Source organism: Aythya fuligula, chromosome 7 (assembly GCF_009819795.1).
Source record: "Aythya fuligula isolate bAytFul2 chromosome 7, bAytFul2.pri, whole genome shotgun sequence".
NCBI classification, from domain to species: domain Eukaryota; kingdom Metazoa; phylum Chordata; class Aves; order Anseriformes; family Anatidae; genus Aythya; species Aythya fuligula.
In genome coordinates this window covers 24,795,776-24,820,236 of record NC_045565.1, presented here as the reverse complement: position 1 = coordinate 24,820,236, position 24,461 = coordinate 24,795,776, and the positions used below count along the sequence as shown (strand labels likewise).

The 24,461-nt window shown below is 44.4% G+C and overlaps 1 protein-coding gene across 6 annotated transcripts in view; it reads right to left on the bottom strand.

The window, feature by feature from the left end:
* NEURL1 (neuralized E3 ubiquitin protein ligase 1) overlaps positions 1–24,461 on the bottom strand; it is a 148,306-nt gene that overhangs the window by 67,503 nt on the left and 56,342 nt on the right. Inside the window, exons 1-2 of one of the 6 annotated variants that reach the window (XM_032191649.1) lie at positions 17,725–17,743; positions 16,699–16,802 (exon numbers count right to left, since the gene is read on the bottom strand). The exons of 1 other annotated variant lie outside the window; for it this stretch is intronic. In XM_032191649.1, the coding sequence (XP_032047540.1) occupies positions 16,699–16,705 (7 nt within the window). In that variant the 5' untranslated portion in view covers positions 16,706–16,802; positions 17,725–17,743. Of the gene's footprint in view, positions 1–15,982; positions 16,035–16,698; positions 16,981–17,288; positions 17,387–17,624; positions 17,678–17,724; positions 17,744–24,461 lie in introns of those variants that run through there. 4 more of the 6 variants (XM_032191647.1, XM_032191648.1, XM_032191646.1 and 1 more) reach the window with 4 other exon arrangements.

Sequence of the window (24,461 nt, the reverse complement as noted above, 5' to 3'; positions counted from 1 at the left end):
TGGGATCTAATTCTGGAATACTTGTAGATGTGCCAGCATTCTCTTCCAATTTAAATAGTTTAATGGAAAGTCTATCCTGGGCACACTTTCCATGTACGGTGTAATAGCTTGGAAGCCCGAATATTGAGAGTTCACCACAAAATGAAGTGACCCGTAAAGGTTAAACTTAGATATTTCTCAGGACAAGAAAGAAGGTGGGGACAATAGAGATCAGGGAAAAAAAAAATAATAATAATAATAATAAAAAGCAAACCTGCAAACCTAAAAGTATTAGAGACAAGAAAATGGGTATGCAGAACCAAAATCCAAAATCAAGTAGAAAGTGGTGTAACCTCCCAAACAGTGCAAAGAAAATGCAAGTTGGAGAAGCTGTTGTTCTAAACTCATCTCCTTGAATTAGCTTTGAATCATACCTGTATAAAATTGAGAATGTTCCTCTGGTCTAAAGATGCTGGATTAGGCTTACAGCAGGCCTCTCACACCCCATATTTACAATACAAAGGGCTGTATTAGGTTGCTTTTCTTTAAACACTCCCTCTGTCACCAGTAAATAGACACAGGGTCTCAAGTTGGTAATGAAGAGCATCTCTGAATTATCTTCTTGTCTGGATCATCAACTGGAGGATTCTCTCCCACTGTTCTACCCCATCCCAGCGTATAAGACTATACATTAGGGATGCAGAAGGCGCTGGCCAAAACCCTCCTGCTGTTTCTGACCTCTCATGTATTAAGCGTTCTGTTTAGCAAAGCTCCTTAATCACAGACCACTTTGCACTAAGACAAAAATCAGACACCCTCCTACCTTGCTCTCTACAAAAATCATGGCTTTGCTGTGTGTCCCTGGAATAGAACAAGTGAACAATAAGACACTGGAATAGCACGGGCTCCCCAAAATAGGACAAAAATACAGGAATATTTCTGCAGACATAGCATTTGCAGGATGGTGGTATTATGTTGGGCATTCAAAGCTTGCATTCATAGCTGCAAGGCACAGAACAAAGGCTGCTGGAGGGATGGATGCCTCTAGAAAGAGCCTGGATAACACTTAAGACGTGGATAGCACCATTCACCTCAGAGCAAACTCTACACTTGCACTAATTGAAATATCCCCAAGGTTATAGAGATTTAAGCTTCAAATACCATCAGCTCCTCAAAGCCACAAAATGTTCAGACACCAACGGGCTAGATGAGCTTAGATCAGCAATCAGCAAAGAGCTCTTCCTCAAGAGCTCACAGGCTCAATCACATTGGGGATTCAGGATTTTAACGTACTTTCTGCCAACCCAAATACCCATCTCTGGGCACAGCAAGGGTATGCCCAGCACCAACCCGACGTGCTTCTGCCTTACAGCAGCATATGTGAGTAAAGCATAACATTTCTTTCAATCCAGAAACATTGACGACAACTTTGGACTGAAGTTGTGAAACCTCCAGTGGCTGTGTTGCCTCTTCTGTATTTTGCTGCTTGAATTTATTGCAAATGTCACGTGTGAATGCCCTCACTTTAATTTAGTATCTGGTTGGTCAGGATATATAATCCAGAGACTATTTTTTACTTCTCTTCTTTCCCAGCTGGACAGCGTAGATTATGTTTATCATTCAGTACCACATACCATGAAGCTTTAAGCCATAATGCCATTTCTAAAGAATCTCAGGAAGCAGTTTTTCTCTCATACATGACATTTACATTTGGAGCGTGCCTTCTTTCCCAATATAAACCATCAATTTAGATCCACTTTGAGGTACCATAAAGTTGGGTCATTTTGTGTTAGTCTTCTTTAAAAATGCAGCGCGCTCAGGTCATGCTTATTTCAAATTCTTCCTCCTAAAGTTCGCTGCCGTAATTTGCAGGGTCCTTTGAGAGCATGCCTGCTGGAAGCAGCTCCTTACACCCTCCGTATTTAAAACTTAACAAGCACTTCTAAAATGCTGTGATTATTTTTCCAAGCCCAAGCAGTACTTCACACTAAGTACTTCCCTTCCACTGCTTTCAGAGCGCATCTCGTTTGCTGGTGGCTGCCCACAAGCATGTGAGAAACAGCTCAGGTCCAAACCCAAGAGCCAGTGCTCCCCTTCCCATGGAGGGGACACTGCAAGGTGACAGCACAGCCAAAGGACAGTGCCCAGCTCCATGATGGAGATCTTCTACCCCTCAATGGAAACACCAGGAATTTCCTGACTGCCATCGTGTCTGTCTGAGGACAACAATGACTTGTTTTGTGACACGGAGCATTTGAATCTTTTGCAAAACCCTGCTGGTGGTGATGTTGTAATACTCAGACCATTGCTTTTTCCTTCCTGCAGTTTTGTACTGGTAGATGTGCTGTTACCCAGTACATCTTCTGTCTTCTTTGGTATGTTTTTGTTCCTCTCTGATCAACTGAAAATTCACTTTTTCAGTGCAAGAGGATTACACTGCTTATTTTGCCATTTGTTGGTACAGTCTTAAAACTATTTACATCTATGCCAGTTAACCAAATAGCAAGGATTTTCATTCAGTATAAAGTGCAAAGCAATCCTACAGGGAAGCCCTTTAAGTATATAATTACTGAGGGTCTTCTGGTTTCTTCATTCACAAATTAAAATTGCACTTGAATTTTTGTTTTTGACATGCTGTCTGGCCAATCCCAGAAGATATTGATCCCAATGGCTTTATTCCTGATTACATTTGGCAGTACGTAAACCCTTAAAGTGTAGAGTTACTAAGAGCTAACGACTTAGCAGGTACGTGAAAATGTGACTTTACTATTTGGCCATGTTTAACAACCTCATAAATGTTTCAGGATTACAGGAACAATGTACTTCCTTGAACTCCTCCTCCACCATTTCTGTATTGAAATCCTCCCACCTTCTCCTTCCCACCTCTCCCTCTCCGTCTGCCATTCCTGTGAGAACTCACAGACCAGATGACCTTAACTTCTGCTTTACCATTCCTTCTCCAAAAGATCTTCCTCCTCCTTCTTTCTCATAAGTACTCAGCCACTTCCATCACTGACCTCAACTTACTCAGCACATTTCTGTCACACCTTTACTCTTTTTCAGCTCTTATGGTCTCTTGTCTTGTTCTCCTCTAAACAGACATGCTTCACTTCTCATTTAAAAAACAAACAAACAAACAAACAAAAAAAAAAACACCCTACCCCTCTCCTAAAACAAAACAGATCCTAATGAGTAGCCAAGGCTCCTCAGCCCCAAAAAGTTAGAACCAGATTTTCTTCTTTTGGTGGCACCCACTATTTATCCCATAAGGTATTTCTGCAAAGTAACTTGCAGTGGGCAGTAAGTGAGGTTATGGAGTTTGTCATCAGCAGGGGATTTTTGATACAATTCACTTCAGGTGCATTGTTATGATTAAAACACAGGAGCTCCAAGCCTGACTTCCACAGTCAAACTAAAAAACTTGCAGCCCACCCAGAAGAGCTGGAATGAGAGCACAGAAACAAAGGTGCCAGCCCAAGGCAGGACTCCGGCAGCCTCCTGCCTCACAAATAGATATTATTACCAAGAACATTTGCCCAGACCAGAAAGGTCTCCAGTAGCACTAGAAGTGCTAGCCACCACACACAATTAAAATATTATTTTTCCAGGCAAGTAATTTAAGTACTGCTGCAGCAAAAACAGAAGAAAGGGCAACATTTCTCCCTTTACACAAGAATTTGGCCATCCACTGGCGCATTCCTTCGTTAATCTGCAATTTATGTGCAGAATTATTGACTTTCCCGCTCTCATTTGGCTCTACAGAACATTGCTTGCACCAGTTTAAACACCCTCTACCAGTAATTAACCCTGTGTTTTTTTTTATTTTGTTTTGTTTTCAAATCAGCATCTGAATCCAATCCTTTGAATTCAAAAATGAAACTTCAACGGCCAGCCTAGGAATAAAGTTACCGTTTATTTTAACAAAAGACAAACAGCATCCCTGGCGCTGATTACAAAGAAAAAGCATGAATACTATTCCATCATCCTTCCTACCAATTCCCATGCCAGACCCATGAAGTTATTACTTAACGCTTTGCTATAAATAACTGCTGGAGTAGTCCATATAGGAACTTGGTTTCCTTAGTGTCTGCTGCAACAGGTCACCCAGTAAATGGCCAAGGGTCTTACATTCATATTGCCTTAGGAAGAACATGCAGAGATGCTTTATGTCTTTCAAAGTGATCCTACCTGCTATCCAACCCTTCTTGCTGAATATCACAAACTGAAAGAAGAGGTGGGTCTTGCCACACCCTGTTTACAGTCTGGACGTATGAAAAGAAGCCAGTAAATTGGAGTAAAAGAGCACAGAGTGTACTTTGGGGAAAAAGGAAAACAACTTTGTAATCTATCAGGACAAGTTCCCTTCAATACCCATGGCCAATGTGATTCCTCACACCAGAAGACAGCAGGGAGGTAATTCCACCCCTCTTCTGTCACCCTAACAGAACAAGAAAGAGCTCCAGTTCTCTCTGATTTATGTAGGCAGAAGTATACTTCAGACTAGAAAATCAAAGCCTGCATATTAAAAGCCCTCACAGTTTCCATAAATATTGACTATTTTTTTATGACTTGTGCAGCAGGGTCAACTTCTCAAGTTTTTTTTGTAGAGGAGGTTACTCCAAAATTTCTTGTGAGAAGGTGCCAAGGAACAACTTCTGCTTGAAGTTGTGTTAACATCAACGTATGCAAACTATGCAGAAGACAACCTTTCAGCAATGCAATATTCAGCAATTTCATACTGCTGCAGGCTTGCTCACATGGCCACGGCTTATTCAGATGACCAGTTATCATCTACCAAAGTTGGGTACCTTACAGTAGGAGACTTGGGAGGAACATCATGAAGATGACTGCGTTTCTAAATAGCTGAAGGAAGAGAAAAGTGAGTGTTGGAAAGGCAAGCCAGCTTGGGAAAAAGGAAGGTGGTTGTTGTTTTTTTTTTAATTTGTGTAAAAGGGCTTTTTTGCATACTGGGTTACAGGTAAGAATGGAAGGAGGAAGAAATGCGATGTCACGCAATTCAGTGCATTGTTCCTGATGTAGCCATAGTTGTGGCGTGACTGCCTTGAAGGTCTGCATGAACAAGAAACAAGCCTAGAGGACTCAAGGGGCTGTATTCTCTTGGTGGAAAGACACCTACACTATTTCAGAAGAGCAAGGAGCAATTAAGTGCAGAGGTAAATTCATTCATCCATTTTCCTTGCTCTTTGTAGCTTGAAAATTTGTGGAAAATCCTTTAAGTCCTTGTCCTGCTAAGGGGCATTTTTTCTGACAACAAAGACCATTTAATTTTTTTTTTCTAATATATAATTGCTCCTGATTTTGTAAGCCACAGCCTTAAATTCTGATTTAATAAGGAGCACACTGCACCCCTGACAGATATCCCTTCCTGCTAGCATGCAGAGACTTGCAGAGCTGTTGAACTGGAGTCTACAAATCTGGACTCCTGGGCCATGAAGCATTTCTCTGCTGAGTTTCTCTGCACCCAAAAGCACATCTCAACACATACTGTAAATACTGTATATAGAGTAAAACCACAATATTTGTCATCAAATTGAAGTTGCACAAATCTAAAACTGCTACCAACCTCTATTTTTTCCCTAGATTGTGCACTTCAAAATTACTTCTCTGGAGTGGAGAAGCTATTCAATGTAACTTGCCTGTATTTACACTTTATTACAGCTTCCCACACGATACTATACACCTCCTCCTGCCACAACTGAGCAGCAGAACCAGGCATGCATGTGTCACAAAAGTACTGCTTCTGGCATGCACAAAGGACCTAATGGACCTAACTTCAAGCACAGATTTCCCAAAGTGGAAAGGATTGGAAGATGGACATATGGCCAATGAAACACAAAAGATACCAGTTATCATATGCCAACTAACTTCACAAACTACTACAAGAAATTACCTGTACACTGTGTGCTGAACGCAGCTTCAGACTTATGGATGAGGCACGACCTTTGGAGTCCCCAAAGAGCAGCTTTGCTGTATGAGGGTTCAGAGAGGGAAGGTCTCTGAAACTGTGGGATAACTGATAAACGGGTAAAGAGAACTCAGGTAGACACTTTACAGATAAAGGGATAGAAACATCTTCCAGGAAATGGCTGGGGTTACCTGACCTTTGGCAAAGAGCCTTTTAAAAACTGCAGTCATCTCTTGCAGACATACTGAATGTTTTTTGCACCCTTTCAAATCCATTTGGAGAACATTCAGATGATATTTCTCTGCATTTTATCCTGTCTACCATGGGAACAGATAGCCTGAAAGCTTTATCCTTTGCATGATAAATGCCAATGCACATCTGCCTAGGAAGGATACAGGAAGCTGGAATCAACGCATCTCTATACCCTATTTCAGCAGACTTGGGATTGTCCTTAACATCAGTTTATATAGGTATAAATCCACCTTAAGCAGGGCCATGGGGATCTGCAATTACAGCTTGCAGATCTTTGTGTTCACCATCTTAATCACTAAATTTAGCAGGAATTGCACCTTTTTCTGTGTCAAGTGGGAAACTCATGAGAGCCTCTAACCCCAGACTCACAGCAGGATCAGATCTTTTGCAAGCAGGAACACCCCAGGTGTAAGATATAGTAGTGGGGAATAAAAATATGCTGCTCCAGCAGGTGGACCTGGCGAAATAAGAGGTGGTCTTTCTGCCTTCTTTCCCCAAAACAGAAGATTTCAGGAATTAATTTCTAAAATAGGACAAGATTTTCTACTGCATTCCAATGACAGTCTTACCCACTTTCCAACCTAAGCCTGACTGCTATAAGCCATGCTCAAAGTAGCAGAAGTCAAGGAGAATTAGGTCATTTTCTAGTCAATAACCATGCAAATTACAAGCCATAAAATACTGACACATGATACCTAAATACTGAATCAACTACCCTTGCTCAAGCACTGGACAGGAAGGAACAAGATTGTCCAGAAATCTCATCACAGTCATGCCACTTGATCAAGGTCTCTTCAGGCAATTTTTCAAAGCCTCTGAGGGATCGAAAGTTGGACAGCAACTCCTACCATATTGCAGATCTTACAGTGTGAGATGGATAGCTTTACTCAGAACTGGAATACAAAAAAAAAAAAAATAAAAAAAAAAATAAAAAAATCTGAGGGCAGCATTGAAGTAATTTGTGATAAGCAGAAAATACATTAAGCAATTTTCATTCCTTTTCCACGTTATATGAAATTGACAGAATCAGTAATGCCTTTGTACAAGTAATTAGATACTTAAGACTCTCTTTTATATTTGATAATCTGATTCTGTTTGGTGTGCAAAGACAGAAGTCATTTTGATCCCAGATGTTTCAGCACAATATGGGTGTCCCTAAATTTCCATCTTCCAGGGAGACTTTTTTTTTTAAATCTCAGTCTTTGTAAGCTGCTATTTTTAACCTTTGAAAATACCAGTTCTTAACAATCTTTATGTCTCCAGTCCTTCACCCAACAGGCCTAGAGAAAAGTAAGGTTTTATTTAAAGTACTTTTAGTTGAGTCAGTGAATATTAGATATAGACAGACCAAAGCTGAAGCTGTAACTTCCAAAAATCTCCCTCTAAAAGCCTTTTCCCTTCTGTCTCTTACTCCACAAATGCCAAAGCCAAAAAACCTTTGTCTGCCTGTCTTCTGACCAAAAGCATGATCTGTGCAGCAGAAACTGAAGTCCAGAATTTACTTCATTCCAAAACCGCATCTCCAATGCCCTTGCCTCCAAGGTGCCATTTGAATGGTTCTCTAACATTTAGCTTTTCCAAATAAGAAAAAATAGAATTATGAAGACATTCTCCTCAAGCAAAAGATGTTTACCAGAAGAAATCTTCTTTACTTTAAAGCAGCAACCAACCCACAGCGTGTACCACGTTTACACCAGAGCTGTGACAAATGCCTGTTGAGCAGCAGCACTTAAACCACTTGCATTTTAAACAGCAGTTTGTCAAGTGATGTTAATTATTTGGGAGGTCTATGCTCCTAGAAACATAAACATTTCTTTTTATACTGATCACATTTTTTTTTTTCCATGAGGTGCTTCCAGCAGAGACTGAAATTAAAATGGCTTCTTTGTGAGCCACGGTGTGGTTTATGGCTCAATTCTCCCTCTGTGCTTGCAAGCAAAGGGTAGCATCACACTGAGGCTCTGCACAGTCCCCTCCTCATCCTTGCTTTGGTGTTGGCAACCTCTCAGCAGGTGGGGGAGCTCCTCCAACCCTACCCACTCTCCTCGAGGTTATGCAGTTTCCTCCTGGCTGGTAACACAGGCCTGGGATTTGCAATAGCCTGAGGATCACTTGTACTTCGCAAAGCAGGCCAAGGGCTCAGTTGCTAGGAAGCACCGCAGAGAACAGAAGAGGAACAGGCTCTTGCAAGAGGCTGAGTCAAAGCAAACCTCCAGTCCTGGCAAGGTGCAACTCAACCACAAGCACCTGCTGCTCCCCAACCACCTGCTGGTTCAACCGGTGCCGCTTCCAAGGTTGCAGCCTCAGCTTGGCTTAAGCAGAGCTAAGACACTACAAGCCTCTCAGTTTCTTGAAAACCAAATTTTTAGTCCTGCCCTGGTATCTTACAGCAGGTCCTGCTTTCACTGACAAGCCTACCAGACTAAATGTTCCAATGCTGTACCCACACTGTGCCACTTGGCTGCACAGGCAAGGTGAATCACCAGGAAGATATGCAGCTGCTGTCCCTGCTTCTCAGATGGAAACCCCTTGGCTGAGAAAAGAGTTTGTTTGCTGAAGATGGCCTAGTGAAGCGCAGCCAAGAAGGCTGACTCCCAGGGCCAGGCCGGCCCATACACCCCATTGCCTATGGCTCATTCCTGAGACCAGCAGAGAAAAGGGAGCAGCAGTATGCTCTACGGATTCACAGAAACTGCTGCCTCCCAGCTGAAGTCAGAGCTGAACTCTGCTTCCCCAAACCCACACCAAGACTGACCTGTTTTGAGTGGTACATGCTGGCTACGTCAGACAGAGAAGACTTCATGCAATCGCAAGCAGCACACCAGAGCAAAACCTGCAGTGAGACTAAAAGTGGCGTTTTCAGAAGCCACAGTGAACAATCTGCATGTTGGCTCTGGGCACTTTCTCTCTCGGGCCCCGTGTGCTTTGATCCAGAAAAATTTCTCTTCAAAGGTAGTCAAAGATGGGAACTTTGGATGAGATGGAACTCTGAAGCAGATGGGAATCTGCTACCTAGGCAAATTTTATAAAGAGGTCACCAAACATCTTTCCTGTTTGGTCAAGTGTTGGGTCCTTTTTTCTCCAGACTTCATCAACAAAGTCTGCTGTGAGCAACTTTAGTTCCCCAGGGGCTAAAGCAGTGTGCCCGTGTGGGTCCCCACACCTAGAGCAGCCTCTGGGCAGGACTGCTGTGTGAGGTACACCATGATCCATAAGGTGGGACAACTCAGACCCAAGGGACTCTGTGGTACTTGACCCCTGATGCATCCCCTCCGTATTAGCATTCATTTACTATACCAGTGTAGGCAGAAAAGGCTGTAAACCAAACCATCAAAGAGGAACTGATTTTAATAACAAGGGGCCTTGGTTTATCTCTAAGGCTTCTATTAATAGAGATTTTTATCTTGAGGAAAAGGACAAGAACTCCAGATTTCTGCCAACATGGGCTGTTGCAAGGGAGGCAAGCAGGAGTATACAATTTACATTCTATACCATGTTCATTAATGTATATAGCTTTTATTATGTCCCCTTTTTACTACTATCCCTTTTTCTTTAAAATAACATTGCTATCAGCCTTTACAAGGGGAAAATGCATTCATGCATCTGATCAATTATTGTGGCTCTCTCAGCCCCCCACTTTCGCTGTGCTGTCAGACCCACCATAAGTCTCAGATAAACCAAAGGACTCATCTGCCCAGCCCCATCAACTGCAGTCATCTTGAATGTTATTTTTAATGCCAATGAAGTACAGCATCCCTTCAAGAGAAAATCAAGGACAGAGTCAAGGAACAGAAATACCACTGAGACCAACTTGACAAGAGCTATGGAGTAGAAGGCTCTGACTCATCTCAGACCAGCTTCACTCAGATAAATACATCATCAAAGCAAAATGCTGTGATTTAGAGGGGGTATGGATGGGAAAGGAAAAGAAAAAAAAAAAAAAAAAGCAGACAGCAGCAACACTAATAGGGATCAGCCCTACAGCAAGATACCGTCATACAGAGGGCTGCAGCATATGCTCTGATCATGGGCACATGGACCACAAGGCTTGCAGCTGGCAGGCATGCTCCTCGTTTAGCCTCTGGGAGACAAGATCTCTCCTGACCTCCACCTCCACTCCCTGCTGTGCCTTCAGTAATCCCTGCTGATTCTCTAGGGCAATCCCTCAGGATCAATTCTTTGCTTTCCCTTCACTTTTCAAGAAGCTTCCATTCCTCAATGATTAATCTTTTTTAGACTGATCTCAATTCTATCCTCAGCATGTATGGACATCATTAATATAACTTTTTTTTTTATTTAAAAAAATTCTATCAATTTTGAGATTATATGACTAGAGACCACCTCTTCTTAATTTCTTCTTGATGTCAACAATGGTAATTGTGTTTGTTTCACAGATTTATTTTATACCATTAACAGTACAAATCGCCTGGCACTGGGAGTACTTGTTTTGATTAGGCATGCAGATGATTCCCTGGGACTTGTCAGGGGATCTGACAAACCTTCCTGAAGAGACACCTGCTACCTCTAGATTAATTGAATGATAGCTAAATATATCATCCATAATTCTCAACAAAAGAGAAATTAAGTGAGGAACAGGTGAAAACAGATCAGAGGTAAGAACGGTTCCCTGCAGGGAGGGAGAGGGCCTGTCAAAGAGGGGACAAATAAGACAACCAAATCTGAAAAATAACACAAAACATGTAGTCCGTAGGTCCTACCACAGCAGAGCATCAAGAGGACATGGAGAAATGAACAGGGAAAATGCCAGGAAAGCAAAGGACAAAATTAGAACGGGGATGCTCTTTGCTCTCGTCACTTATACCAAGACCTCTACGGTCAAATATAGCCACAACTAATGAAAAACTCATTTGCCTTTCACAACAAATAGCACTGTTTTGAAGCTTAAGTGTGGTTGCCCATAAAATCTCTCTATATGGAGGTACTCCACACTTCATTTTCAAAAGCATTGTCAGCAGTCAATACTATCAGCCACCTAAGGACACTCGAAGGTGACCTGCAGGTCAGAGGCACAAACTGAAATAATCTCTGGGAGCCCCACTTTTAGCAAATGCCAGCACTGCTTTGGCACCCTGCCCAGGGTCTTCTGCACCAGTTAATCCAACCCTGAGCAGGATTAACTTCTCATACGCGCACACACACACACACACTTGCTTTCAGAGCTATATAGCAATCTTGCTGAAAGCAGGGCGAGTTTAGTAAAGAGCCTCTTCTCCTCAGTCCCGTTTTGGTTATCAACGAGTGACTGCATGCAGATTTTAGCAAATGTTAATCCACTAGTGAGGGGAACCAGTTTTCAATCATTCCATCACATCTGGGAGCTTGATACCCAAAATCCAGACAGTAATTTAAAGATAAGAATACAAAGTAACATTGGTATGCAAAGAAATCTCACTAAATTGGTGTTGTCAGGTCTTCATTTTTCATTCATTTCTTATTTCTTCTGGGACATTTGCAGTTTTAATTAGGTGAAAGCAGCTGGCAATTATTAAACTTGAAGGTGTGTACAATAGTATGCACTGGGGTACAATTCTGTTTAATGATATTAACTGCATGGGTGAAATGTGGTATTGGGAAAGGTTGTTGCTGTATAGGCACTGAACAGAGTGGGAAACAAAGCATGGGGCTGGTTCCAGCACTTGCCTATGGATATACCATTCACTACACTACAAGCAATTAAGAAAAAAGCTAAAAATAGAGCTCTATTGTGCACAGAAAGAATAAATGAAGTTACATACAGTAGCTATTTTGTATTAGGGAAACAGCCTCCACCCTCTGCCTTTCCCTAAATCCCTACAGCAGCTGCTTCCAGCAAACCCCAAATATCCCAAAACTCCTATTGAGGTGAGCAAGCAATACCCATGGATTGTTCTTCATGGGAAGAAAATGCAGGTGAAGGACAATACCAGTGCTTCACACCTATTTTGCACAGGAATGAACGAACAGCCAGGTGCAGGAAGGACCATGGCAAATAAGATCCCAGTGAAATTTCCCAGTGGGGAATGAGTCCAGATAGTTACCCAAATGTCCTTATCACCATGCAGTGCGGATGGAGTGCTGTTACACCACAGCTCCCACTTCCTTCTCCTGCGTGAAAAATACAGCACACAGCTGTGGCTCTATTGCATGCTAACTAGCACCTATACACTGAAAAAGGTGAGGGGAAAATTTGGCCATACGTAATACTTACACCTGTATATGCATCAGACAGAGACACACGAGCCATTACTTGTATTGCATCCACAAGTTACAGAGCATCATCCGCTTAAGAAGCTTAAAAACTTACCTGTTCAAGCCAAAAATTACATCTGTCAGTCACTGCTCCTTCCCAGGCAAAAAGCTGATGAGTTCTCACCAGAGACTTCATTGTAATTATGCTGATGCCATATAATTACAGTTTGGGAAATGCGACAAGATACTTTTTTTCCCTGCCCCGTGTAAAAATTATTCCACTGCAAAACACTGATGAATACATGTGACATCTGAGTAATTAAAACAAAAATAAAACAAAGCCCTGCAATGAGGGACTTATTAGTGACAATGTCTTGTAGGAAGGGAGGTTATTGAGCAAATGTGCATGCATGCACAGACACACATCCTCGGCACATGAATTAATCCACTGTGTACCCTCTAGTTTGTCAAAAGCCTTCTGAAGGGATGCGTACGTGTTAATCGCTAACCCCTGCACGTATACACACACTGAATTCCTCTCCCAGTACAGTGCAGCAGCTTCCTTGGCTAAAGCGCAACTTTTTGTCAGTTTGGTTCTGAGTGAATGAGGAGGAAAAAAACGAAAAGCTCAGAGCGTTTTTCCCAGACAAGATCTCCTGAATCTGGCCCCCTAAAATTAAGAATTGGGTCTTCAGGAAATAGCATCTCACTCATAAGGAGGAATTAAAAGCTGACACAGCAGGTAACGGTTGAATCAAACGGATAACAAGAACATACTTATGAGTTATGCATCTATTGGAGATGCTTTATGCATGATTAGTTAGCAAGTACTGTTTAACATAAATATTTAGTTAAGTCTGCCTATGCTGTAGGAACACTATAGCACACAGTCATTCTTGAAGAAACTAGCCTCAGATGAACCACGAGCAATCATATTAACATTTCCTGTTTAAAATATTGCTAAAGTAAACACCACATGTATAGATGTTCTTTTTAACATACCCTGTAAACATCCTGTCCATCAAGACTGTGTTACCACTCAACTTCCTATTCTGACTTTTTGCATGGAGAGCACTGGAAATCCCCCCAGGGACTTCTGCACACAGGCTAGGAAGGGGCAGGAGGAGCAGGCACCATCACGGTGCCAGTGAGAACATGGGCACGCAGACAGAAATTGCATGAGGATGCTTGAGCAATGCACATCATTTCACGGAGAAGGAGGAGTGGCAGTTCCCAACACTTGAAGCCATTGGTTGTCCCTTTTCAAAACTAACGGTGCTGCCTTTCAAGCATGCTGGGGTTGGTTTGTTCATGAGAAATGGAGTCAGAGGCAGGTTTCTCCTGGGAAAGCAGCTACTGCTGCTTCACTGCCCCTTGGTTAATTGGTTAAAGCTCATTTCCAGCCTCGTCCCATGTTGAAAACTTCCTTTGGGTGTGACTCAGGACATGTTCAGTGCCCAGCTCTTATCAGGACACAGTAGCAGGGCTCTCCTCTGTTGCCACTGTACCTGCGGGAGAGCAGCTCTTCCACCCAAAGCCCCCTGCAGCCAGGCAGGAGCTGCCTGCCCACACAAGTGTGCATGTACTCCCCAGGCAGCTCAGACAGGACCACTCACAAAAGCCCCTGACAGAAGAGCAAATCCCAGGATATCCAGCATCACCTGCCACTGACCACACGTCACACAGGTTTTAAACATCACCAGCCTGCTTTGGTGCCTTTTTTTTTTTTTTTTTTTTTTTTTTTTTTTTTTTTTTTTTTTTGAGAGGATGCCACCCTCACCAGCCAATATCTCAGTTCACTTTTCCATCCCCACCATAGTCAGGGTGGGCAGCCCCAGCGCAGGCATGGACCCTGTGCTCCAGCCCAGGCATGCTACTCAGGAGCTGGCAGCTGCCCTACCAGTGGCAGAGCCCCACACAGCCCAGCAGCACGGTTTCGCCCTGCTGATTTACAGCAAGGTTGAGTTACTGAGGTGCTTGTGAAAATCCCAGCCCATCCTTGCAACACAGAGAGGTCACCAGAAATACCTGGAAGAGGTGAATTTGGACTTTACCTCTGGTTTCTAAAAACAAGGGGTGTTAACCCCAAGGGCTGTCAATACAGCTCCCTTTTGGTATTGTTACATTCAGTTTCAATTATCTTTCAGAGAAATGGATAAGGTCTTTATTCTCTTTCCCAGCTATTTTGGGACACATCTGAAATAGAAATATTCAACAGAAATAAGGAACTGGAGGAACAGTAGCCACAGACAAACCACAAGTCCAGATGCAATCTATTTTCATCAAATGTGATTTGCTGCATGACTTTTTATTATTATTTTAAAATACACTATGCATCCATTTTTTAAAAGCATCATCGTGCTTAACACCGCAGTGTCTCACCTCTGATTGTAACAGCCTGTAGCCCCTCTGTGTGGAGAGGAAAATTTGACAGAGTTGATTACCCATGCCTCCTCATCACTTTCCATCACCCAACAAAATAAAAGAGAACCACACTCGCTGGAGTAGCATCGCTGAAAGGCAGAAGTTGCAGGATTAGCGTGCAGTGGGCTGCTGGCTGCAGACAGAAGAAAGCCCCAGCAGGAATACCAGGTCCCTGGCACACACAGGGAACACATATAGCTATTATTCTTTCCCAGACAGGTTTTTCATTCTCATTCAAATAATGTTTCAAAGGGGAAAAGGAACCTATAAAGACAACAGCCAAAGATGTGCTTTTTTTTTTTTTTTTCCTTAAATGTTGACCCAACAGTGCTCTTATTCTGCATGTAACGCTTGTGTTGTGACATTACAGGAGAAGTAAGAAGGTCAGACTACAGATGAAATTTCAGGACACAGATGATGAACAAATTAAAATCTCTATAAGGATGTGCTTGCTAAATACCATTAGGGAAAAGTCATCTGCCTCCTAACTATGTCCATTTGCTCCTTAAACTGCAGAGTTTGGACTTGCTGGAAAATACAACAAGAACTAGGACCATAATATGAATAGTCACAGCCTCAGTATACACCTCCTGAACCTCTTTTCAAAGAAAGTACGTGAGATAGTCCAAGCTTACATGATGCTTCTGTTTCCTATCTGTGTTTACTATAGCAATAAGGAAGTTTGCCTGAAAACACATCCAAACTGCACGGAACACGCAGCACATCTTTAAGCGGAACATTGCAGCGCGATCAGCACGTTCAACCAGCACAACATTTCCACCGACACGCTTAGGGCATGAGATTTGTGCAGACACAGAGGCGGCTAGCATCACACACTGCCTGGACATCCCAATTTTGCTGCAACACCGGCCTGGGCAGGATACTCGGGTCCTTTTGCAGCCCTCCCGCACATCCCTTTGCATTACCCAGCTGACAGCAAGCGCTGCTTGATAACCTCAGCTTAGCCCAAAAGCAGCCAGCTCAGCCCCGCGTCCATCCCAAACCCTACCGGCGTGACACCAGAGAGAGGAGAACCCGCTGCTAGGATGCAGCCACGGATGGAGAGGAGAAACGAGGTGACAGCTCCACCAGCCTCCCCCCGCCAGATGCGGCCACCCCACGCCCCCACTCCCCACCCGTGCCGCGACCCCTCGCCCTCCACCCTTGCCCCCCACCCGGCCATTGCGGGCTCCTGTCCCCCCTATCCCTTACCGTGCGGCGCCCCGCGGGTCACCTGGCCCCCCATATGGCCTCAGACAGCAGCGGGGCAGGGGCTCATTGCACCCCCCCCCAGCTCTGCTCCGCCAGCCCCCGGCCCGCCCGGCAGCCGCCTGCCCCTCGCCGCTTGCCTCCACCCGCTGCCGGCCCTAGGAGCCAGGAGCTGTCCTTTCTATTTACATAAGGAGGAGGAGACTTCGCGTCTTCCTGAAATAGCTGCCGACGCCGGGGAGATCGGGTGCGGCCCCCCCACCGCCCACGGCCCCCAGCATCCCCCCTCCGAGGCTCTCAGCATCCCATGGGGGCTCTCAGCATCCCCCGGCCGGGGGCTCTCAGCATCCCATGGGGGCTTCCAGCATCCCACGGGGGCTCTTCGCATCCCCGCCGGGGGGCTCTCAGCATCCCACAGGGGCTCTTCAGCACCCCCCTGCCCTGCTCCAGCCCCCTTTTAACCCAGCCGAGGGGGGGAAGAAGGTGCGGGGCCGGCAGCCGCCGCGGTACCCGGCTCCCAGGCAACGCGCAGAACAAAGCCCGAGGCGCTGCCAACTTCGCTCACGACGTTAAGGACTTCATTTAGAAATATCAAACGGCTCCGGCCATTTGAAACTTGCTTTGGTATCCTAGGGAGGAAAGTGGAATGGCAAAAAAAAAAAAAAAAATAATCAAAAATCAAAATAAAAAAAAAATAATAAGAGGAAAAGAATTATTACCAGACATCACTGCACCAGAGTCTTCAAACGGCCTCTGCTGGTTAATTATTAGTTATTTAAAAGCAAAGAAGAAGTGCTTGAAATGCAGACGGGTACGCCACGGACTGTAATAATAAAAACATTACCCCCCGTCAACTCTTTTGTGCGAGGCTTGCATGCTCCGTCCAGATACAGTGCTTCCTGCTCTCCAGCCCATTGCCTCTGCTGCCGGATAAGGGCCAGCAGCACTAAAAGCAGGGGGATGCCGAGGGTGGTCGGGGAGGTGCACGGGGAACCGCAGCCAGGCTTGGCCCCTCGCTTGCTCCCTTTACACCACGGTTCATGCAGGAGCCAGCTCCCTCCTGTCCGTCTCCAGCACCGCATGCCCCTGCCCGCACGCATCTCTCTGCATCAGTCCTGTCCACGAGCCTAAGGGTAAATTAACACAGCAGGCATCGTGCTGCCACAGCCGGCCATGGTGTGTCCAAGCTGGCTTGTTGAAAATCTAGTTCATGCATCTTTATGGCATGCCGCAGTCGCTCTTCGCTCTGCAAAGGAGTGAGACCCAAAGTTATGCAGCCACAAGCACAGCTCTGCCTCCCAACTCTTACCATGGTGCTGGGCAAATCCTGCCATCCCACTGCCTCGACTCTCCCACCGGGAAACTGGGAAATAAGATTGCTCTCACCCGTGTTGTAAGGTTATTGCTTAGGATGGCTGGGTGCTGAGGGACTCAGCACTTCTGAAAAGAGGAGGGGGAAAAAAAAGCAATGCAGAAAAGCTCAAGCCAAAGAAGCACAGTCAGGGTGTTTGCACTAACACTGCGTGCGTGAGGAAGGCTGTGCCCAGCATTTCAAACCTGCCAGAGGAGCATCTCCAAGCCCCCGAGCAGCAGCCAGCACCACCGCCAGCACCCAGCTCCCTCCTGCCCCGCCGAGGAGACTCACGCCGGGACCCCAGAGCCAAGCAGCAGCTTTCCCCAGGATGAGCGGCGCACAGGCAGCGCTCAGCTCCTCCCTGCCCAAACTCACACTCTGCAGAGCTTACGGCAGCTTCTTGGCAGAAGACTTTTTTTCCTTTTAATTCCTCCCCTCCCGGACGATGCTGCATTTACAGCAGCAGCAAGAGCACCGCAGCGCGGCCCGCGCACCCCGAGCAATGCAGGGCATCTCTCACATCGCGCCAACCCAGGGCACCCTGCTCTGCTCCCACACCACCAGGGACCTGCAGCCACCACAAGGACATCACTGGTTTTGTCCCCTGGCGGGCAGCCCACCCGCTCATCCTGACAGCAAAGGGACCTCTGGGTGTTGACACCACAACCAAGGCATTTCACCCCAAGGAGTGAAGATTTACTCCAATAGCCAGCCCCAATTTTTCTCTCTTGCTCTCTCAGCTCTGCTTTCCATCCTTACCTTAATCTTCCTGCAGCTCTGTGAATAATTGACTTTTTGGTTCACTGCCTCAACCAAGAGATTGCTAGAAAAAAAAATATCATTTCGTGTTGGCCCAAAACTGAATGCTTTGTATGTCTTGCTGAACAAAATGTTTCTTTAACTCAAAACGAAGCATTTAATTTTGGAGTTATTTTTACCTCATTTTTTTCAAGTTACGGTCATTGAATCCAGCTCTGAAATGATGTCTTGAAGAAAACATTAAGCACTTTGTTCTGAGTATACCAAAAGGAAAAGTTTGAACTGTTATCTTTTCAGATTATTTTACTGTTTGCGAGTTATTGGCTTTGTTTGTTTGTCTGAGGGGGAGGGCCAGGAGGGCAAGATGCCAGGATGAGTCATCCAGTTTGGCAGAAAATTGTAAACGGTTTCAGTTGATTGAAAAATTGCCTTTTTTATTTTATTTTTTATTTTTTTGAAAAAACAGTACCCCTTTTCCCCAACTTCCCCCAGTGCTGTGGAACAGCTCCTGTGAGATGCAGCCCCCAGAGCCACAGCAGTGCAAGTCTGCCCCGTTCTAGCTCCTCCAGGATTACTTGCTGTATGGCAAAGCTTTCCCACATAGCCACATCACACTGGAACTTATCTTTGATTCAGGCTTATCAGCTCCAAATCGCTTTCAGATCTTGCCCTTTCCCAAATTTCTCTTCTGTCCTTCAGGCTTCTGTTTTTTCTCTGGACAAAGAAAACCTATCTACAACCCCGTTCCCAATTACAATTCTCCATGCCGATACCCTCTAGGTCCCCTTGGGTTATTTCTCTGCCCTTGCCAATCCCTGCAAGGCCTCCCATTGTGGCATGAAGTATATAAAAAAAAAATAATCAATATCTCCATTTGTGCTCCCTTCTAAATTATTGACAAAGGTATTAAGGCTGAACCCAACAGAAACCCAGCCCCTAAATCCATTCCCGTTCATGAACTGCATCCAGCAAACTAGGGCCAAACAGCACTGCTGCTATCCAAGCAGGGATCTGCTACAGGAGCACTTTGAGGCAGCATCCAAACTTGCTAAATATATTTATTAACCAGAAGATCAGAATGCTGAGGCTGCAGATGACTTCTGTAGACAGATACGCAGTCATCAGTCCCCCTTGTTAGACTAAAGCCTTGGATTTTTCTGAGCCAGCCTTGAGCAAGAAAATAGGGCACCTCTCCCATAGCCCCAGGAAAAATACCCAGCCCCGGGCAGCAGCTTTGGGTAGGAAAGGCAAGGGGTGATGAGCAGCTGCTTTGCTTCCCTGTGTCCTGGTCAGCAAGGCAGGAGCAGGCTGGCAGTCAGCAAGGAGGACACCAGGGACCCACCAAGGTCTGGGAAAGGACATCTCAAAATAGCTGTGGTGTCTGATGACCTTTTGTTGTGTGGACCAAAACCACCTCACTCTTCCTTTGTGCTCGCTGCATCGCTCAGCCTGCCCCTCTCCTGATGGGGGTTTTGCGCCCACTTTAATGGTGATGGCACCAAGATTTCTCCAAGAAATGGCCCAAAGAGTTTCCCTGAAAATCAGTAAGGAGGAAAGATGGAGGAAAGCAGGCAACTGTGGAAATCAGTCTGATATTTGCCAGGGACAAGGAACCTTCTCTTAATGACTTCAGTGTTTGAGAAGTTAACAACAGTTTCTCTATTACCACTTGCACTCGGTGTTATGGTAACAAACTGGTTGACTAAAAGTTGTCCTTTTTCACTCAGTACAGTAGCTCTCTGCAACCACCTGGAGATGATGTAGGAAGATAAGACTTCAGGGTTCAGAAGAATGTTCTCAGGTCTTTTTTCTAGCATAAGCTCCTGACTGCTGTTACAGCAGGGACTTCACCTGTACAGAAAGCAGACTTCATTTGGGAACCTCTGACACTGTAACTCCAGAGGAAAAACTATGTTCTCAGCAGGAAAGCATCCAAGAGAAAGTGTCTCATCAGCATGTGCTAGCACACAAAAAACAGTGACCAGCGCTGGGAAATCTTACATTCTAAGCCTCCTCTTAACATGAATTTATTGCCCATAGTGGAGAGGGCTTAGACCAAAGATGCATCTCTGCTTTCCTTTCTTTATCTGTAATGCAAAATACATAGATCCTGACCTAGCAAAAGATTTTCTGACTAGATGATGCTTATTTGAAAACATGATGAGTTCTGTAATTAAGTATTACCCTGGATTAAAGTCTAATCTCAATATTTATGTCACATGAAATTCAAAACCCAGGCCAAAATTCTCAAAACTGAAACCAGGATTGACACCTGCAACCTACGGCACAGTGACCATTAACCCAGGCACTCGGTTACCCCGGGACAATTCACTGCAGGCACAGCAGGATGGAGGATTTAGGGACGGGGAAGTCTTTAGGCTGAGCATTCACCTCACACTTGCACTCAGCGTAAAAGAGACATCAACGCCATTTGCTTTGGTGACAGGAACCACACAGGCACAGCGGTAAAGGCTGCTGCTCGGTAGGGCGATGAAGACATCAGTGAGGTATTTAAATGGATGTCCACAATGTGGGTTGGTTCAATGAAAGAGACACGGTGGCAGGAGAGCCCTGCCAACCCCTGCCTGCTCGGCATTTTCTCATAATCCCTGTGCCACCATCTGCAGGAGTGGTAGAAGGGAAAAGTACTAGAAAGAGGCATGAGGCTGAGCGGGGAAAAGGATTTCCAAGGCAAGGAATTGAGTAAACCCCAGGCTGGGTTGTGTAGTATCTCACCATCATGCAAATGCTCAAAAAGCCCCACTGGATGCAGCCTTTATCTTCAAAGCCAAAAGCATCTCCTTCCTCACATATTTTTGCACTTTCAAGAGATAATGTAGGTTAGAAATCTGCACAGAATATTGTAAGGTAGCAAAGTTTGGAAATGATAAAAATGATAAAATTAATATAAGATGCACCTTGCATTAAAGCATTGCATTGGGCTCAACGGCACTTCTGAAAAGCAACTTTTAGATAATACAGAAAAGCTGTGCACACTCTGGGGCAATATCATCTGGAATTTGCCAGAAGTCTATCCCCTGAGGGAAAACATGCTGTACATGACACCTACTGCATTTTTGAACACTTCTAGTCCTCACATCTATTTATAAACCAAATTAATAAAATAGTCTCTCTCTCTCATTGCAGATTAGCTCTTCATCCACAACACTTCTTCAAAAAGAGTTTTAGACCTATCTAGGTGTAATGAAATATGAAGATAAAAGCAATCACCTCACCAGAAGAAACATATTAATCTAAAAAAGACACAAAGAAAGATTGGTCTATACCTTTCACGCTAATGATGCAGGCTTTTGCTTTGAAAGAAAGTGTATGAAACTTCAGTTTCCTTTCTAGGTCTACCATCAAGCAAAGATTTTTCTTAATTCCCCCTTGAACATCTTCATTTTGACTCCACCCATAGACACAGCATAATGGCAGCAAGGCAGTACTGAGAAATCGTATTTCAGTCCCAGTCCTATGTCTATCAAATGTTTGGAAACTTAGAACAACAATGTTCCATATGATATGGCACTGCAATAAGCTTTTAGCAACAAAAGGAGAGCACTGTTTCACACAAATCTACAGAGAATACTTGTGCACTACACATACATTTACATCACATAAAGTAGCTCATTCGCACTTTATCACAGGCAATATCGAAACTCTACACTGAAAAACGGAATTACCTGCAGAAGTCATAGCATTTTTATGGTGCATGTTGAGCAAACACACCATTTGTTTTCACAACATTCCTGGAAGAAGTGCTGCCTCTTCCTGAGCTAGAGAAGTGTATTCTGATTTTTGAGGGGGAAAAAAAAAGGCACACGGGGATCTGTGAGCAACAGGTTAGTTTGCCCTGACCACCTTAATTCCATGCCCTCTGCTTGGTGCTCTAGAAAGTGCACAGGCAGGAGCTCTGTGAAGCAAACAGCTCCAAGAGGCAAGTAAGGTAACCAGAAAGCACTGGCACCAGGGTGAAAGTGAAGGTTAGACAGACTGCTTCCATCGGGCACATGCTCACTTTAGAGAGCTTGACTTTGTAACCTTGATAATGTTCCCTTGGCGTCAAAGTGTAATTTCCAAGATTTTTCTTAGCAAATGAATACATGTTACAGGATAGGACAACCTCAGTGCTTTATGCCCCACCCTTTCTGAAAAATGCCTCTCACACACACAGATGTTTGTGACCAAACCAAAGCACTGTATGTTTGTGATGTAAATATTAACCCAGCAGAGAAACACCTTTTTATTACCTGAACTCCCTACCCTGCTAAAAGTCCTTTGGAGAGGACAGGAAAGCACAGTGGAGTTCAAAACAAACTCTGGGATGACCAGAGAGGTGAGATGCCACATCTCCATGAGACCATGTCCCCACCAAGCACCCCCAGCACTAAGCTTCAGGCTGGGCTCACAGTGGAAGGTCCCAGATCCTCTCCCAGGACTGGATCCCATCTCACCAAAATCTCCCTGCCCCCTGCTGCAGGGCTGTCCTGTACAAAGTAGGATTTATTTGGATTTATTTTTGAACTTTGCCCTTACAGGGCTGCTTTTGCGAGTTCTTTTGCATTAGACTTCAAGGAGCCAAAGGAGATGAAGGTTAAATACTTTAAGGGCAAATTGAACAGCAAGGGTGAGTTTTTCAGCCCAAGCAAGATGAATCTTGTGGGTGTAAAAATGAAACAAGCCACATAATGCCTTACATGCACATTGCCCCTTCCCTCTGTTCATCTCCTGCTTATCTCTTCTCTGGTCTCTTCTCCCTCACCTGATGCCACTGACCTACACCCCTCCAACCCATTCTCATCGTGGCTTTTCAAGTTGTATTTGAAGTTTATCCTTCCTCCATTATTGTACTTTTTTCATTTAAATAATAGGAGAAAGGAGTTAAATCATGTTTTGCACATAATTCAATCTCTCAAAAGCACCACAAATGACCATAAGCCAGATGCAGTGGGTAGCTACTATTGGAATTTAAGAAAAAAAAAAAAAAAAAAAGAGTGTTGGTTCTTCATCTCAGGAAAAAAGGATTCTATCAGGATGAAATCAGAGCTTTTCTTTTATCAAATGACATTTCTTTAGGGCCTAATTCAAAGCACACAGCGGATAAACAGAAATTGTAAGTACACTACTGAGTAGAGCAATGGTCATGTTCCCCTCCAGCCACTCCATCCAACATCCCCATTTCCACCAGTAGGACGCAAGATTCATGAAATTACCAAACGCAGAAAAACATCTGTATGCTTCAGATCTAAAACATGCTAATATATTCATCACTACAGCATCTAGACTGAGTGTCTCTGACCTACCACAGCTTCTTCTGATCTGCTGCAAACTTTTGCAAACCAAAACAACTCTGACTGCCATTACTTTCTCTCCCTCCCATGCACTATGCCTTCAGTCCAAAGGTCTTTTTCACTTCTTCCCTCCCTCCCTCCCCCATTCTTTGCCTCAGCATCCTCGTCTGTGCCGCCCACACACTTGGAGAGCAGAGAGCAGACCAATCTGGCAGGCTCAAATAACAAAAAAAAAAAAAAAAAAGAAAGAAAGAAAAAATAATAGTAAGATGTTTTCTGGCCTACAAGTCTCCTTTTCTCTGTGTTTTTTATCTGGAGGGAACAGTCAAATCTCTTTTCCTTTCACCAGGAACCAAGTGGAACAGCAATGGCTCCCAAGGTCTCATGTTCTTGCAAATCAGCCCAGAGAAAAACAAGGAGGAGGGGGGGGAGAAGACTGGCATTTCTCCCCAACACACAGGCACCTTTGAACAATAACATTAAGCTTATTTTTAATCGTGTCTCCTTCCAGCACCAAGCACCAGTTAAAAATATCCATTTTTTTACAACGTGGGGTTTGATTAGCCAATATTCTTGTCTGCTTTTCTTGAAAAGGCTGAGGACAAACTCTGCTGCCTGGAGGCTCGTTACCCAGCCAGGCATTTACTGGCGCTGTGGGGACCGCTGAGCTGGCCGGGCACACACACATGCCCACACACGTGGCAAAAGGAGGGGTCCAGAAGGACACACACCTCCACGTAAAGCTCTGCAACTGGCAGAGCAGACCCAGTACGGCCCCAATCTTGCAATCTCATCAGCATATGCAAAAATCCACTCCGACATAAAGCATCTAATGACACTAATGGCACACAGCACAGCGATACAGTCCAGGCATGTGGAAATAATCACAGGCCCAGAACCCAGAATGACTGATTTTTTCCCATTCAACATATGTTTTACTTAGATGTCTGCATCTTCCCACCCTTCTCTCAGTCTCCCAAGCTTATTTGTTTTTGGTGGAACACAGGCAGATATCTTTAATACCAGAATGTTATGTTAAATCACACCTATCTGAGAAAAAAAAAAAATTGATAGC